This window comes from Siphateles boraxobius, unplaced genomic scaffold, assembly GCF_051911475.1.
Source record: "Siphateles boraxobius isolate OS27281-9 unplaced genomic scaffold, OSU_SipBor_1 9, whole genome shotgun sequence".
In the NCBI taxonomy this organism is placed as follows: domain Eukaryota; kingdom Metazoa; phylum Chordata; class Actinopteri; order Cypriniformes; family Leuciscidae; genus Siphateles; species Siphateles boraxobius.
The window spans coordinates 28,219,707-28,236,860 of record NW_027509219.1 but is presented as its reverse complement, the minus strand read 5'-3'; the positions used below and the strand labels follow the sequence as shown (position 1 = coordinate 28,236,860).

The window sequence follows — 17,154 nt, the reverse complement described above, 5'->3', positions numbered from 1 at the left end:
AGAGTTTCCTTTTTATGAGTAAAATTGACACGTGGCTGCCCCCTGACTCAACGGATGGCTGGTTGATCAGATGTTACAGACAGTCTTTTGTTGCTGGAGTAAGTTTTCTGGGGACATGAACTGTCCAAGTGCCCTTAGCACCACAAAACAACATTTGTTCCCACCCTCAGTGGTCCTCAAGTTAATGACCACAGTAATGTGTAGCTTTACAAACATGCCTCGTGACCTAATAATGATTCACTAAAACATTTCCACTTTATGAATGTTGCCCTTTCATTCATAACGCAGTCAGTGAAAGTATTTGTTTTTATTTCTTGCTCATTCTTTTGTTGTAAATCTTGGGTGGGTTTTGAAAGTGGCAAAGGTCTTGAGTCTTACGAGCCAGTTCATTGAAGTAAACTGGAATGGAAAAAGACTTTTTGATGACTGAAACATTACTAATGTAATGTGCCTCTCCTGCTTTTCTGTAAACGGCACTGTTTGGCTGAGTCACACTTATCTGTGGTTTTAGTTTGACATTAAATTGCAAGTTTAACTTTGGTGTTTAGAGTTGGGTATGACTTGCATGTGCTTTCCGGGTGCTTCTTGTGAGCCTTCGCTGTGATATGCTATACAGTGTTCTCTTTTTCTCCCTTTCTCACAATCTCCCTCGCTTTCATGGACCATTGCCACCGACAGGAACTTGGACTGTAGGATAATAAAGTAATAGTTTATGTAACGACCTCTCCTGAGGCCTTTTCCATATGGTTTCCTGTTCCGGCTCCTCCGCAGTCAGACTGATCACACTCGGTCTCAAGCCCATGATTCATTGGCCAGTTCTCCCAAACATTTAAAGGACAAAGAATCTTCACTGAGATCATGTCATCGGTTCAAGGAAGCTGTATCCCGCTAAGACCACCGGGCATTGGCATCTGAGTGTTTATTGGGAATGGAAAAGGGTTGAGGAAGCTAGTTTAAAACTGTAGATTGTCAAGTGACATTTTATTTTATATTAATTATTTTTATTTATTTTTTATATTTATTTTAAATTGATTTAGCTTGATTAAGCTTTTGCATTACAGCTACTTCTATATTTGATGTTGATTTGATTTTGTAAGACATTATTGTTCACATTGACTATTCAAATTGGATGAAATTAGGCATTTAATGGGCATTGTGTTTTTTAAAGGTTAGAAATAATGTCCTGAGGATCTAATTTTAAGGCACAAATATTTGCCCTTAAATTCTGACGCTGATTTAAATGCTACTGAAAAGTTAGTAATGATGCTTTGTGTTATTCTCCAGCGCTGTAAAAGAAAAACTGTTCGCATGAGGGACTTATCCTCTAGCGTTCTGAACAGATGTTTACAGAAGCCGTTGGGATGAAAATCTAGGTTTGTAGTTGTAAAGGCTGAAAGTGATCTTCCAGTCTCCCTTTGTCTTTCTCTTCCACCTCCCCCTTGCATCTTCTCCTCATGTGATCCTTTCGTTGAGCAGACAGACTCAAATTTCTGCCACCACAGGTCTACTGTCATTTTCAGGCCAGTCAGCTTTCGCCCCAGTACAATACCTGCGGATCAGTTAACCACAGCTATAAATGTTTCGCTGCTAGCAATTGAATACAAGGTAAAGTTTTCGCCTTTTTACTTTGATTCTCCTTTTTTGGGCAGCATCAAAAGAATTTCCATGTGGAGGCTGAATTAGGCCTGTCCCTTGTGCTGCTAGAGAGAAAGGATGAAAGAGAGGAAGAGGTGGTGCCCTTGGGCACTTCATTAAGCACAGCAGGTTGTAGGGAGGATGTGGTGAGATTTTAGAGCCTCCTTCCCCCCTATCCTACATCCAACAGGGATTTTGAAGTGCCTTGAGATCAACGATTTGAATGCCAATGTATGGATTAGCCAAAACAATGGAAAGCTTTTTAAAAAGGCATGAATTTAACAATCCCAGTTACACCCTAAAATTCAGGCTGAAAGTACTGTAATTAGTTGGTGGTATGACTCATGGTACGAGTAATTTTTATATCACGTAACCGTATATATGACAACATATATATTTATTGCTGGAAATTCAACCCTAAATGTTTTGAAGATCACTTGTAATATATTGTTTATTTCTGTTATTATAATTGTTTATATTATATTCAAATGTTCTAATTCAGGATTCCAACTTGGAAAAAACCCCAAAGGAAGTATTTTGTGTCTCTTGTATTCCATGTATAATTCATGAAATTTGCTGTCTCTTTTGTACTCCATGTAAAATTCATGAAAAGTGCTGTAGATCTTTTTGGGGTCTCTCAGCTAGATTTTGGATGAATTGGAAGGACTGATATTAAACAATGCCTGAGGCTTGTACTCTCTGATTCAAGTAATGAAGACAGGGTGACATTTTTGCCTTTCCCTGCCCCCCTCCCCAACAGGCCGTGTGTGTGTGTGTGTGTGTGTGTGTGTGTGTGTGTGTGTGTGTGTGTGTGTGTGTGTGTGTGTGTGTGTGTGTGTGTGTGTGTTACATTCTCATTCCATGTGTGGCTAAGATTTTATCTGACAATTTGAATTTTTAACTTTCTGGCATACATATAGAGATCCAACAAAAATATCAAAGCGCCATCAAAGAAAAATTTGCATCCATGAATTTCTTTGTTGTCAATCCCAGCCGTCTCCAAGATGTCAATTGCAATGAACAGAGTTGCGCATGTACGGCTCCACCATGCTAGAACTCTGTAAGATTTTCATGTTATTGTTCACGTACTGACCTCACTTCCTGTCATTATTTGAGCGCAGGATGTTTGCCTTCTGGAAGATGCCTCTCCTGAGATGTCCATTGTCCTTTAAGACCCCCAGATTTTTGTTTCTTTACTTTGACTGTGATTTTCAGAAACATTTTGTTCTATTTTAAGGAGTTTCTAAAATATTTTTGCTTCGCATGCAATCTGAGTTGAAGTCTGTATTTGGTGCAGAGTTAGAAATGGAAGAGAGCAAATCTATTAAACAAGTAAGGGTGCTCCAGTCAGGATTTTTGAGGCCAAACACTGGAAGCAGTATCGTGCTTTCCTGTTCATCGATACCGATCGCTTAATAAATAGAAGGCTTCAATTAGACCCACAGAGTCTATTTAAGCCTTCTCTGTATAAATTAAATATAGATACTAAACCTACTAGATAGCAGTGAGAAATTTTCTCTGTCTTTTCCTGTTTGATTAACATCAAGGACACAGGTGGCAGCAAGAATATTAGGCTTCTGTCACTTTAAAGCCAGACTTTAGATCGTGCTCGATATTTTTGTAACAACGGCTGGTATTCAGCATACCCGGGAGACACCATCATTGGGGAACATAGATAGCAAGACGAATTGAACCATTCCACACATATTGGCTAATTTACATAAATGACGTAATCAATTGCGTCAACGCGTCATTCCAGCTCTGCTAAAATTGCACGGCCCTGTTCCTTACTGTCATTGCTGTAGGGTTGCTGTCGTTGCAATGTTTCCGCAATGATGTCGCAAATATATTGTCCTTTTCAGACACTTGGTAGAACTTTCAGGCCGGTGAATGTAGTGAAGCAATTTTAGCTGCAAAAAATTGTCTCAAGTTTTGCGTCTCCTGATAAGCTCTTTTGATCGGCCTTTAGAGACCTGCAATGAAACAATACTTATGTTTTAAAAGATTTATTTTAATGTGCTGTGTACTGTAGGGATGCAACGATTACAGATTTTGTTAGTACGATTATTGTCTGAGAAATAATCACGATTTAACGATTATCACGATTATTATGCATCAATTAATGTCACAACACTATATGTATAATATCACATGAACACTCAACACTAGATTTTAATGTGTTATTTGCCACACCACAGTACAAAATTATAAAATGACAAACGATAATCAATTTCTTCCTTTGGAATTAAAGAGAAGTGCTTTGTAAACATCCAGCATTTTTCTTTTAAAAATAAAAAATTAAGTCAATGACTACAGGGCTCTTTGATTGAAATAGATCACAAAATGATTAAGTGTTTAGTTTGTTCTAAATTTATTTTCAACCTGAGGTAGAAAACTTGATAACATGAAAAAAATATCTTGTTAGTATTTGACTTAAAAACAAATAAAGGGATAATAAATCCCAATGAAAATAAGAATAAACCTTATTCAAAGTATTTGGCTCTATTGAATTAAATGTAAGCTAAATATTAACTATGTATTTCTTTTAAAAGAAAACAAATATAGTCCAAATGTTATCCGCTCCAATATGATTGTACTTATTTTAATACTCTTTTTTTAATTATTAATCCAAATTTTAAATGTGCCTTTAGAAAATCATCTATTATAATCTCATTATTTTGGTTTGTTTGTTTGAAGTTTAAGTAAAAATTATAGAAAGAAACTGAGAACATTTCTCATGCAGTGTTATTAATAACTGAAATGCAGTTAATTGGTAGTCCTAGAAGTATACATAGCCCTGATCTTATGTTAGTGTTTTACACCGGGCATATTAAAACTACAAAGCCTAACATTTACAGGAGAAAGCAATAGGATATTAAGTTAAATGTTCACTGACTGAAACTCTTGAGAGCACGTCACATTCTGTTTTCCACAGACTTGCGTAACCAAAACATTCCGCTGTTTTTTGTTGTTGTTTTTTTACGTTGCACTGAAAGCTGAAAGTTGCACGCCACTTTTTTCAAAGCGCTAGGGCGGTTGCGCTCCGGAGGCGTCTGTCGTTGCTGTGTTGGTTCTTGTCACTTGACCTAAGGTGCGCTTGCGGCATTATGAAAAGTAGAGATGTTTTTATCTCGATGCGGCGCGCACGCGCTTGGAAAAAACGAGCGTGTCGCTTCCCTTATGAGCGCGCATGCCGCGCGCCTACATTTGAAATAACGAACTTGAGCGCGCAAAAGACGCGATCTGTGAACAGGCCCTTAAAGCGTTTTTTCGGTGGAAATAGAGCGTCGCTGCTAGTCCCTCTGCCATAGTGGTTGACGAGCACGGCATTAAGCTGGTGCACCGCTGGTGTAACCTTGTTTTCATTTGGTACAAAAGTTCCGTTCCGTGCAGAACACTCGGTGTAGCATAGTCTTTACGATTAATTAACCGTGACGTTTTAAAGCGCGGTTAATTGTGAAATCCGGTAATCGTTGCATCCCTACTGCAGTGTAATTGGAAATGTTTTCTTGTAGAGGTGTTAACCCCAAGTGCTGCGATTATCTCAACTCTAACTAGTCCTTAGTTTGTTAGTTTTCAGTCTGTCTAGATTCATAGATAATCTTGCTGTGGGTTCTCTAGACAGTTCTAGTTTCCACATAAACGACTCACAATACTTTTGACTCATTTTTTGTTTTTCTGTTCTCCTCTCAGAATAATGTTCAGTCCAGCCTGACATTTACTTAAGGTCAGTTTGTTGACTTGACTTTCTTAGTACGTTCCTGGTCTTGTTGTGCATGATTGTTCCAAAGTGCACGTTATTCCAAAGAAAAATGTTTTTCTTCAGAATATTTTTACCAAAAATAACTGTCATACTCCAACCACTAGACATATAGAAATGTATTTAACTTTTGCAAAAGTTATCATTTGTCTTTTATTATTATTAATTATTCATTAAACTATTTAAAGACTTAGGATGCATGTGTATAGTTGTTCAGTGATCTGTGAAAGCTCACATGTATTAGTCTTTTCCCACAGTAGATGTAAGTGGCAGAGTTCTACATATTGAAGAGCATGCTGGAGAATGTTTAAATTATGAAGACAGATATTCTTGATTAGGATCATTAGAACAAAACAACCACGATTTTCTGAGAGAAATGGAAGAAACACAAAATAACTAGCGGAGAAACAAGAATCTTGAAATGGGAGAGTCTGGAAAAATGTTAAAGGAGCATTGCTGGAATCACCTTGCATTAGAGACCTCATCTTGAGGCAGCGGAGGGAAATCCAATCTCCTTTTGCAAGCACGACAAGAAATCCTCAGGAAGCCCATCTCTTTTCTCACTGAAAATTCTCATTTGATGCGCATCAAAAGTGACTATAGCGAGTGGGCATATTTGCTTCTGCAGGGGGTCTGGGACGTTTCCATCCCTTGAGACTTAACTTTAGGAACTGTATAAGGTTTCTGTAAACTGAGATTGGCCCACCTCTTTCTGTCTCCTAGCAACTGCAGTTGCCAGTCAGTCTGTGGAGGCGGAGCCTGCAGGAACTCATGGTATTAATTATTCATGAGTGCTTGGAAGAGAAGGTGACGTAAGGATAGAAACTGAGCATGCTCACCAAACTCTGGCACCAACAGTAACCGGGCACCAGCCAGAGAATTGGATGTATTATGCCAGGACTTGGCTGCTGCCTTTGTTTCATTTACACTGTATAATATATGAACAGGCTGGGTTTTGAGTGTGAGCAAAGATGTGTGAAAGATTTTAATTCAGCGTCCATAGTCGTGAGCTTGTGTAATCCCTCCAGCCAAAAGAACAGACCCTCACAATAAGCTAACAGACCACCATCTCCTTTTCATCATTAGTGCATACGGGCCAGTCAGGGGAACACATGCCACCAAGAACCATGGCTCAAGCTGTTTGTTGGATGTCATAGGTGTGTTTTGGTGTGTGTTTGTGTGTATTTAGAGAGAACCTGCTGGTTGGCCAATCTGCCATTTGTGTAGTTCAAAACCCTCTGAACAAATTAGACATATTAGAACTATCAATGCTGCTATTAATCTTTTCTTTTTAATGCTGCTATTTTCCCCTCCTGGAGTAGCTATGCAAATGTATCCCCACAGATAGATGGATTTTATTTATATTTATTATTATATTTATATTTATATTTATTATGTTTCTATATAAATTAAATGAGATGTTTAAAAATTTAGGCAAGTCATAATTATACAAAAATAACTGATACTGAAAGAAAGCATTTTCCTCTTTACGTTGAACATGTGAGTATTAATCTACGACACTCCAGTTGTTATGCTTCACTTTAAGCCACACCCACTCCAGGACCCGGTGACCCTCTGTGCTGATTGGTAGCAACATTCTATTTATCTGTTCACTCATTTGGTTATATGATTTATGCCTATTTCAATAGAAGTCCCTCTTTACACTGACCATAGACCAGATTTCTGGTTAATCTAGTTAATGTTTAGAGTTTAGGGCTGGGGACTGTTCCTATGCCCTTTAAAGTATTTAGGGCATTAGTATGTATAATGCCAATTTTCGTAAAGCAGAATGAAGATTACCGTATGAGCAGGTAAGAAGTCAGAACGCTCTAATGAGAAAAGTCTGTTTTTGGCCATTCATAAAGTTCTTATGGAGATGATGTGATTATTCTGCACTGTTTACAGTAAGCTCAGCTGCTTTTCAATAGTTTCTGTATGTAAATATATGCACTGTATGGACATATTTGACCTTTGCGCCATGTCTCGCCGCTTTTTTCAGAGTCCCTGTCTTTTTCCATTCATCAGCGCTGTGGCTCTGTAGTTGGATGTGTGAATGATCTCTTACCAGTATTAAGCCAGAACACCGTTGCTTGTGTGAACAGCATATTTGTGTATTTACCGGTAAAGTCATTCTGGTAATTTTATGGTAATTTACCGTGATTGCTGTGTGAAAGGGGCTTAAGAAATATACGTATAGTACTTTAATAAGGAGTAAAGGCAAAGCCAAAAGTACAAGAATAATTACTTTGAAAACATGCAATATAGATACACCTTAGTAGTGATCAATTACATTGGGTCCAGAATCAGATTCCATAAGAAACGTGCCTAATTAGTTTCTTGTTGCTATGATTCGAAACCAGCCTGATTTACTGGGCTTCTTTAACACAAGCTAGTTTTCTGGTCATTCAGATAGCCACTGACTAGTTAATTTTGAAAATGTCCCTAGTATGTGGTTATAATTCATCTCAGTATTTTATTTCCTTAACTGCTGTGTATGCGTGTGTTATGACACTTAAAGGCTGGAAGATGGTGGGGGGGGGGATACTGTTTTTCCACTTTAGTGAAGCATCAGTGTGCTGCTAAGGTGATTTCCTCGATTTCAGCAGCGCCCGGCATTGAACCGGCAGGACTGTGTGTAATACTCCCTCCCCGTCTGGAGAAACACCCACACACACGTCTGCATTACGTTTATGCAACACTCATCAGTTCTAGGGAGCTCATTTGGATTTAAACCTCCCACCCCATGTGATTTGAATGTCAGGTGATGTCGTTGAATGGCTCGCTGTGTTTTGAAGATTCTGCCTAATGTCTGTCATGACAGTTCTAGCCCAGAGTAATCATTAACTACTGATATTGTGTGCAAACAGAGCAAGAGCGACGAGATTCTAGTTTTATCTTAATTGCACTTTATCGTCGCCACTGTCTCTCTGTCTCTACTCTTTCTTTCATTCTCTGATAAATTAGGGATGCAGTCATTAGTTAAGTAAGATGCTGTCAGTAGTATAACGGAAACATCCAAGTCAGCTCAAAATACAAGCCACTGAACAGATGAGCTCAGTCAAGCCAATTTTCTTGTATTGGCTTGACTGAAGTATTGAAGTGTTAGGTTGAATATTAAGTGTTAGGGCCGGGTTATATGTATGATATATTAGCTGAATGTTGACCATATTAATTTTAGCAACAAAAAAAATATATATATCACTTTTGTAACAATTTGAAAGTCATTTCTTTTATATTTCTTTGCAATCAGACTATGTGAGACATAGTTGCCATAACTCATCGCTGTGGTTGCGTCTCGCTTTGGACTTGAGTAACTTGACTGACAGATTGGCATTCTGACACTGCGAGCTTCACGCTTTCTAACCTTAAATCCACTGTTGCAATTATTCTGCTTATTATACAAAATACGAGACGTTTATATCATTAGTCCCATATTCAGATTTGTGACCGCACAGTCTGTTTACAATGTCTACCACTGTATAGAATGACTGTGGTAATTGTTATATTGGAGTTACTTGTGATAGATGCACCTTTTTTTTACATTTAAACCCATGAGAAACACTTTGCACACCCCTGTATACTTTGGATTGATTTTAATAACTTAAATATTCTTGAAGTGTGGACCAAGCATTAGGAAAATACAAGTGTCGGATCGGGACTCTGTATTGGCAGATACTCAATTTTGGAATATTGAGTTTCTGACTCAGATTGGAGGTACAAAAAAACCTGATCTGGACATGCCAAATTTGGGTGTTAAATTATAGATTTTAGTATATTATATTATACTATTAAAAAAGAGTATCAAATTTTATATCTGCCATTACATTAACATCATTATTGGCTATTTTGTATTGACCAGAAGATATTCTTAAATAATGCACATTCTTAGTTAGTGTTACCACTGACTCTGCTTGACCTGTCATTCATAGAGAAAACTCAGATGTCAAGTACCTTTCTAGAAAACTCTGAAATTTTTTTTGCGACTAATGTTTATCTCTGTGTAAAATGTGTTGGGGTCAGTGTGTTAATGTGTCATTGCCGTCCTGTAGTGTATGTTCTTGGTGTCACATGTAATTGTCAGGGATCTTTTGCTGGGTTCACTAATGGGTTTCACTGCGTTTCTCATCAGTCGTGTGTTCTATTCCTGATGACGTTCATCAGAAGTCCTCAGGGGGAGGCTGATTAAATGAGTTTGTAATCTGTGCTGTCCGTAAGGTGCTTGTAATGGCGTTTTGTACATTGTTCTCCAGTGGAGGAAGTACGCTGGCGGCCTGTCAACTCCAGAACAAAGCTCCCCTCTTCTCCCTTGGCGGGAACGCATGATGTGTAGTGGTTTAAGATCTGAGCTGGAATAGCTTGTAGGTTCATAACCTGCTAGCTGTCTTAACCCCAGGTTGGACTGTGGAAATAATCAGTCACATGTAATGTATCTTAAAATGACCATGTCATCATTCAGGTCATGATATTTGACCAATGTTGAGAAGTCATGTATGTATCTATGCATGTGTGCTTATTAAAAAATGATTTATATTACATCATAGTTTGTTTGATATTAGTTGTTTTGGTTTTTTGATCAAGTCTTTGAAGCTGCATTACTGTGTCTCTTGTCTCCTGGTGAACAGTGGATAGACTGTCTTGTGCCTCCTGTGAACAGACTGGCTCTGCCTCGGGCTAATACACAGCTTGTCTATTTCTCTCTACTTCTCAGAGATCATCATCATCATCATAAAGCCTCGTCTGACCCATGACAGACTGAGACTATACAGCTTGTGGCGGCATTCACGTTCAGTTCATAAAGACAGGTCTTCAGTCTGAGACCTCACCGGGCTGTAATGGTCACACTTGTGACAAAAAATAAATAAAGAAAATAAGTAAATAATAAATAAATAAATAGTTTTAATAAATAATTATTATATGTAATTAAATTATTAGTAAATAATTAAAAAATATGCATTTCAATTTTTTTATTTAACATAAATTTTTTATATAATATTTACATTTTTACAGAATTGTTTTAAGTGATTGTGAGCCCTCTATAACAAAAAAGTTATTTAGCTACTCAGTGTTTCATTTTAGGTGCATCTTGTTCTCGCTCTCAGTCTGGCTAAATCCAAGGCTTTACCATAAATAGTCCTACAATGTAAAGCTGTAGATGTCACTTACTCCTCCGTAGAGTTGTTTTTTGCTCAGAACCCAGATGGACTGTTTGGATCCACCGTGTCTGTGCTGTCGTGTTGGTGGTGAGGAATGTGATGTAACAGTCTTGAGCTTGAACTTTCTGCTCATCCGATTCTTCATCCAAGCTGGCTGTATGAAGAAGGCGGATATCTTTCAGCATGTCTGAAATAACAGATAAATCAGTGAGATTTTGTGAAGAAGGCTGGTACCTACATTTACAACCCCAGTATATGTTTCTATGGGCGGCTCAGTGGGTAGTGCCAGGAGTCTTTTCTTTGTCTGTGTGGGTTTCATCTGGGTGCTTCGGTTTCCCCCACAATCCAAAAAGCATGCAGTATATGTGAATTGGAGATGCTAAATTGTTTGGGAAGGGTTAGGGAAAGACCTGGTGACCTGCCCTGGAAAATCATCACCAAGAAAATTCATGGACTGTCTCTCGCGTATGGCAAAAGATGGCATGTAGAATCATCAAGAGTTGGATACGATTGGAATGGTTAATGAAGGATAAAGTTTTTTATAGCATGATACATAACTGCAGAGGAGTATTTCCCAAAACTCTGACTTGACTTTTAAATATGCCTTATAAGAGAAGAGTGATTTTCATCTTGACTTGGTTGAAAATGAGTTCAAAGCAATGAAACAATCCTTGTTTGTTATGTGGATGTTTATTTAGCATTGATTTATATTCTGCACTCACCCTGCAAATGTTTAATATTCTTCAAACAAGTCCTTCCATATTCATGTTTCCTGTCTGGCACCAGCAGCCCAGTGACAGATCAAACTCCCTCTCACTGGATCTCTCTCTCTTTTCTGCTTTCTTCCTTGATCAGGACCAGTTCGAGAATCTCGACAAACACACGCAGTGGGGAATCGACTTCCTAGAGCGCTATGCAAAGTTCGTCAAGGAGCGTCTGGAGATCGAGCAGGTCTATGCAAAGCAGCTACGGTGAGCATCTAATAGGGGCTTTATTTTGCTAATAAAACATGAAATAAATGGGCTAATAAAAAGTGAATGATTTAAGTGAATGGTACTGAAGCACTGATTCAGATTCTATCTTTGTAGCCATGTTTACTAGAGGTGCACTTAACTACATACTTATAGAATCATCTGGGTACATTTCTTGAACAACTAGCTGACTAATTGGTCACAAGGAAGCCCTGTATAGTATGATGATGAATTTGGTTAAAGGAGTAGTTTACTTTTTAAAAAACTTTTGCTGATAATTTACTCACCCCCATGTCATCCAAGATGTCCATGTCTTTCTTTCTTCAGTCGAAAAGAAATTAAGGTTTTTGATGAAAACATTCCAGGCTTTTTCTCCATATAATGGACTTCATGGGGTACCAAACGGTCCAAGGTCCAAATGACAGTTTCAGTGCAGCTTCAAAGGGCTTTAAACGACACAAGACGATCAATAAGGGTCTTATCTTGCGAAACGATCGGTCATTTCAAAAATAAATAAAAAAGTTAGTTTTATAAGCACAAATGCTCGCCTTGCTCTGTTCTGTGATGCACATTCGTGACTCTTCTGTTCAAACTCGTTCGAAGCCATTTGAAGCTGCACTGAAACTGTCATTTGGACCTTGGACCGTTTGGTACCCAGTCAAGTCCATTATATGGAGAAAAATCCTGGAATGTTTTCATCAAAAACCTTAATTTCTTTTCAACTGAAGAAAGAAAGACATGGACATCTTGGATGACATGGGGGTGAGTAAATTATCAGCAAAAGTTTTTTAAAAAGTGAACTAATCCTTTAACTAGTCAATTAATAGTGACCAATCCCTGAAGTTTACAGGTATTGCAACAATCTATTAACAATTTCTTACTCTTAATCTGTAATTATCATTAAAAAAAATGTTTGCTGTTTGCTCATTGAAATCACACAAAGTTCAGTTTATTTAAAATTGCACATAAAAACAAAAAAATATTCAACTATTCATTGTATTCTGCCTGAATGTAATAAAGGATGGCCTTACCTGCCTGACAATGTATGTATTTCCATATCACACGTCATCAGCACGTTCCATGAGGCTATGTAAAGTTGTGGGCAGAAAGTCACAGAGCACAGCAAACAAACAGCAGCCGCCTTTTAAAGTTCCCCCTAAACCAAAACAACAAGCTTATGCTGCTTTCACACCATAACTACCGCAGTTAAGAGATGGCCACCCATGACTTTCTACTCGGAGCGGTGCACGTCCTCAGTCTCGGATTTATGCTTTTTTTATTTCAACACTATCAACTCTGAAATAAATCTGTAGCAGTCAGGTGGTATAAGTCAAAGCGCTGTCATGTTATTTGCTTTAAGACATGAGGTAATGTAATGTGGTCTCTCTTGACGCTTTGCAGACTATACTCTGGCTGTGTGGCGTGTTCATGTGATTTGGAGATGCACTGAAGAGAGGGTGGGATCTTATGATTTCAAAGCTAGCTTGCTACTGCTAGCTGCTTTAAAATTGCCCACCTTACCTTTAAGTAATTTACCGTAAAACTTCAAATAATAGCCCAGGCTTTTATTTTCCCAAATTGTCGAACTGCATCGGCTTGTATTTGAGATGAGCGTCTATATGAGACAGGCCTGTATAATTTAGTGTTGAGATGTTGTTGATTGAGATGTTCCTAGAGTCTCTAATCTCTAAAAATCTCCAAATGCTCCACGTGAAACTGCGGTCTTCCGACCTTTTAATATCGTGACTATTGATTTTGATTAATATGCGCGAGGGATAGAGATAGCGCTTGTGTTGTTTGAAGACGCGAGAGTGCGTGCGGCCGGGGCGCTCCCTCTGCTCGTTTGCGCCCTGTCAAGTGCAGCAGTCATTCTATTCTACATCACTCATCGATCAAAAAAGGCTTTGGCGGGACACAAATTTGCTTTGGCGGCCGCCAAAAAGCGAACGATCTGATGGGTTTTAGAAGATTAAATACTACCCGAAACTAAAAAAACAGACCCTGGCCTCTATTTGAGACTGGCCTTTATTTACCCAAACCCGCCGCCACATCAGGCGTGTAAAAGAGACAGGCGTCTATTTGGGACTCGGCTATTATTTGAAGTTTTACGGTAATGATGTTGCTAGAAGAACAAAAACATAATATATGTTACTTCATCAGCCTAACTGTACATTATTTTGCACATTATTATAGTGTTCAACTGGTGTGCAATCTCAATCCGTTTTATAATAGGGCTTTAATTGTCCTAATGAGCACATCTGCATTGACCCATGTAATTGACCCCCCCCCCCCCCTCCATCATTCCCTTATGTGGTAATATTGCTTTTTACCTTGGGATTCAGGGTGAGGGTGAGAGACGCATCGGGTCAAAAATCCCCGCAGGCTCCAAGTTGTAAGATTTGATATGAGATCAAACTGAGAATGAGAGACACGCTGTGTTTTCGCCAAAGGGACACGCAGTGACTGCAGCTGGGGCCTTCTCTCCTCACCTCTCCTCTCCTCTCCCGGGATGTCTTGGTCCCTGTGGACATTTTGCTGTTGCCTGGATACGGTTATAGAGTCGCTCCTCTTCCCCCCTCTCAAATCTCATTTTAGGTACTAGTGTAGTACCACATTCATTCTACCTGACAGGTCCCACAATACTCTCTAAACCCCCCCTGAGACGCGCACCGTCACACATGGCAACACCATGACGGTTTTCTCTCTCAAGGGTTTCCGTAGTGAGGGGTGAATGGAGCCAATGAACATTACCCGTGTTTGATTTTTAATGTCATTTTAAAAAATTATAATAATCTCTTTCTGCATTATTTTTTCCATAGATTTTTTTTCTATTTAAAACTATCTTGAATGATTAATTAGTTGATTCATTTATTTGATTATTCTATTAAAAATAGCCTTTTCAGATACTGTCCAGTTGTCTCTTTCAAATAATGCTCAAATTGAGTAAATAAAAAATATTTTTATTTCCAAATTTTTATTTTTTAAAAATGAATTATAAATATGATTTATTATTTGTTTGGGGTATTGTATGTGCGTGTGTGTGTGTGTATCAAAACAAATCATTTATTTAGAATTAATATATTCTTATAAATATTTATATAGTTATTACAAATGCAATGGTTCTTTGCAATTAATTCAATAAATCTGTTAATCTAATAGCCAAATTAACAGATTAATTAAATTAATATGTTAATCTTATAGCCATATTAACAGACTAACAAAACCTATTTTTAATGCAAAATACCATTGAGTACATTTAACATATTACAAAATAATTAATACAATGAGCATGTTTACATGCACACCAATACTCTAACTACCAAAAAGTTGTGATTTTAAATAAGCTAAAGCATTACAAAACCTCAGTGTATTTCAAAATTTCAGTGGGAACTTACACAGACTCTTTCTTCTCTCATATTTGAACTGTACTACCTGTCCTTTGAGAATGAGAACACATTTTATATATTTCTTGTGTCAAGAAAAAGTCTGAGTTTGCGATATTTCTCCTCCCCTACCACAAAACACTTACTGGATGTGCTTAAATCTGCCGTATAGGGATGCTTTCCTGTCACAGATATCACACATGCGCACTTCAATAAGCTGGCAGAACACCGGTTAAGGTGTTTACATGCTGGGCGAAACGGGATAATGGACAGTTTATTCTTAAGCCGTTCATGACCTGATGCCATTAAAGGAAAACGGTTTAACGCGTTTACATGCCCACACTCATCATTGGCTTAAGCATACTTGGTTTAAGAACATGCATGTAAATGCACTCATTGACCAAAAAACATTTGGACTGTTTTCCCACTTCTACTATTTATTGTCTGTCAAAAAAGGGTTTTAACATTACACTTTGAAGTGGACGTAACATGTTTCTTTTCACATCAAAACAGGCAACTCTTGCATCAGTTTGATGCTTGTGTTTTTGCTGCATCTGAAAAAGGATGCTGAGGCACTTTAGTTATGAGTGCACACAACCAATCATAACCAGACTAAAAGAGAAGGGAAGTGAGTTTTCGTTTGATCTGTTTCATGAAGTGGATTTGAGGAAGCTTTAATAAAGGAAGTGCCAAACATCATTAATTCCGCTCGATGGGGGTCTGGGTTGCCTTCCTCCCTGAGCACACTCAACGGACCCCCCCACACCATCCCCCATTCCATGCCGGAGCACAGCAGAGCTTCCCAAGAGCTCCCACAGAAGATTCGTTTCTGTTTTCCTTCCCTTGAGTTTATATTGCGTGGGACGGGGGGAGAAGGAAGACGGATTAGCATACCATCACTTGTTTTGCCTGTTTACTGTGGCCTACTTTAATTCTCTGATGCATAAAGTAAACACACTAGACAGACTCCTTGTTCTCTTCATGGTTGTGTGAATAACTTTAGTTTTGATGTTAAGGGATATTCTTCTAATCCCCAATGAGTGCTTTTGATTGATCTATTCAGAACATGAGCTGTTGTTCTCTGAGAGTTCTAAAAGGTTCTTTTTGTTGCCCAACAGGAGTCTGGTTAAGAAATATTGCCCCAAGCGATCCAAAGAGGATGAGCCCAGGTGAGTTAAATTGCAAACATTTGCTTGCTCCAAAGATTTTTAAGTGGTTATTCTGACAGCTATTCGTGTTTTTAATGGCAGCTACCAAAAACACAATTTGGATATAGCCGGTTACACGTATCTTTAGAATGCTTGATTCTGATTGGTCAGTCCAGGCATTATCTTGGTCAAATATTCAAACTGTTTAATTGATAGTTGTCCAAAGAACAAGACTGATTTCCTACTTAGCTTGGCTAGTTTCATGTCTCTCACATCACTCTGCAGTCTCTTTCCTCATAGACAGTCAATATCTGTCTAAAACTAATACAAATATTTTTGTTAATTGAATAAAATAAAATATAAATAGTATATGAAAAAAATGGAAAAAAATAAAACTGAGCTAAAACTAAGACAAAATAAATTAAACCTACATGGTAAAATAAAAAAAATAAAAACTTAAAATAACTAAACAAATAAAACTAAAAGCTAATTCAAATATTAATAAAAAACTATTTTAGTATTGAGTGATACTAAAATAAAACTCACTATCAATATTCTAATACACTCATTACATATTCATTACCGTTGGATCCAATGACAGAATGAAATCCATTTGTTTCACTACAACTGTACATTTTTTACATTCGTACTTTTAGCTCATGGCATTATTTCATTGTACATTTTGGTTGTAGTTGCTTTCCTAACCAGCATGTTTCTACCCTGTTGGCTCTAGATTACGGTTGAAAGCAGAAACGGGGGAGTATACGATGGGTGTCAGCTCGAGTCCCTCCCATATCCCGTAATGAATTCCATTAGATAGGCATAATTTCTCCCAGCATGTGTTTTTGTCCCAGGACATTCCTCATGTAGTGTAGCCCGCTGATTAGAACTCAACCCTGGAGGTGGGGGGGACATTTGCTTTGGACAAAAACATCTCCGTCCAGCCCTTGCATTACACACACATCCCTAAAGAGGAGAGACGAACATCTTTTTGTGTGTTTGTAAAGGGGGATTTTTAATATAGTGAGCTAGTCATGCCTTACAGGCTGGCCCTTAGTCAATATCAACATACAGATAGACTAGAGACTTCCGGCCCCCAGGGGC

At 38.1% G+C, this 17,154-nt stretch overlaps 1 protein-coding gene across 4 annotated transcripts in view; it reads left to right on the top strand.

Moving 5' to 3' along the window:
• The window catches only part of fnbp1l (formin binding protein 1-like), a 54,975-nt gene that overhangs the window by 23,238 nt on the left and 14,583 nt on the right, over nt 1-17,154 (top strand). For all 4 annotated transcript variants that reach the window (XM_077222761.1, XM_077222759.1, XM_077222760.1 and 1 more), the window contains exons 2-3: nt 11,404-11,519; nt 16,021-16,071. In XM_077222761.1, the coding sequence (XP_077078876.1) occupies nt 11,404-11,519; nt 16,021-16,071 (167 nt within the window). The remainder of the gene's footprint in view (nt 1-11,403; nt 11,520-16,020; nt 16,072-17,154) is intronic.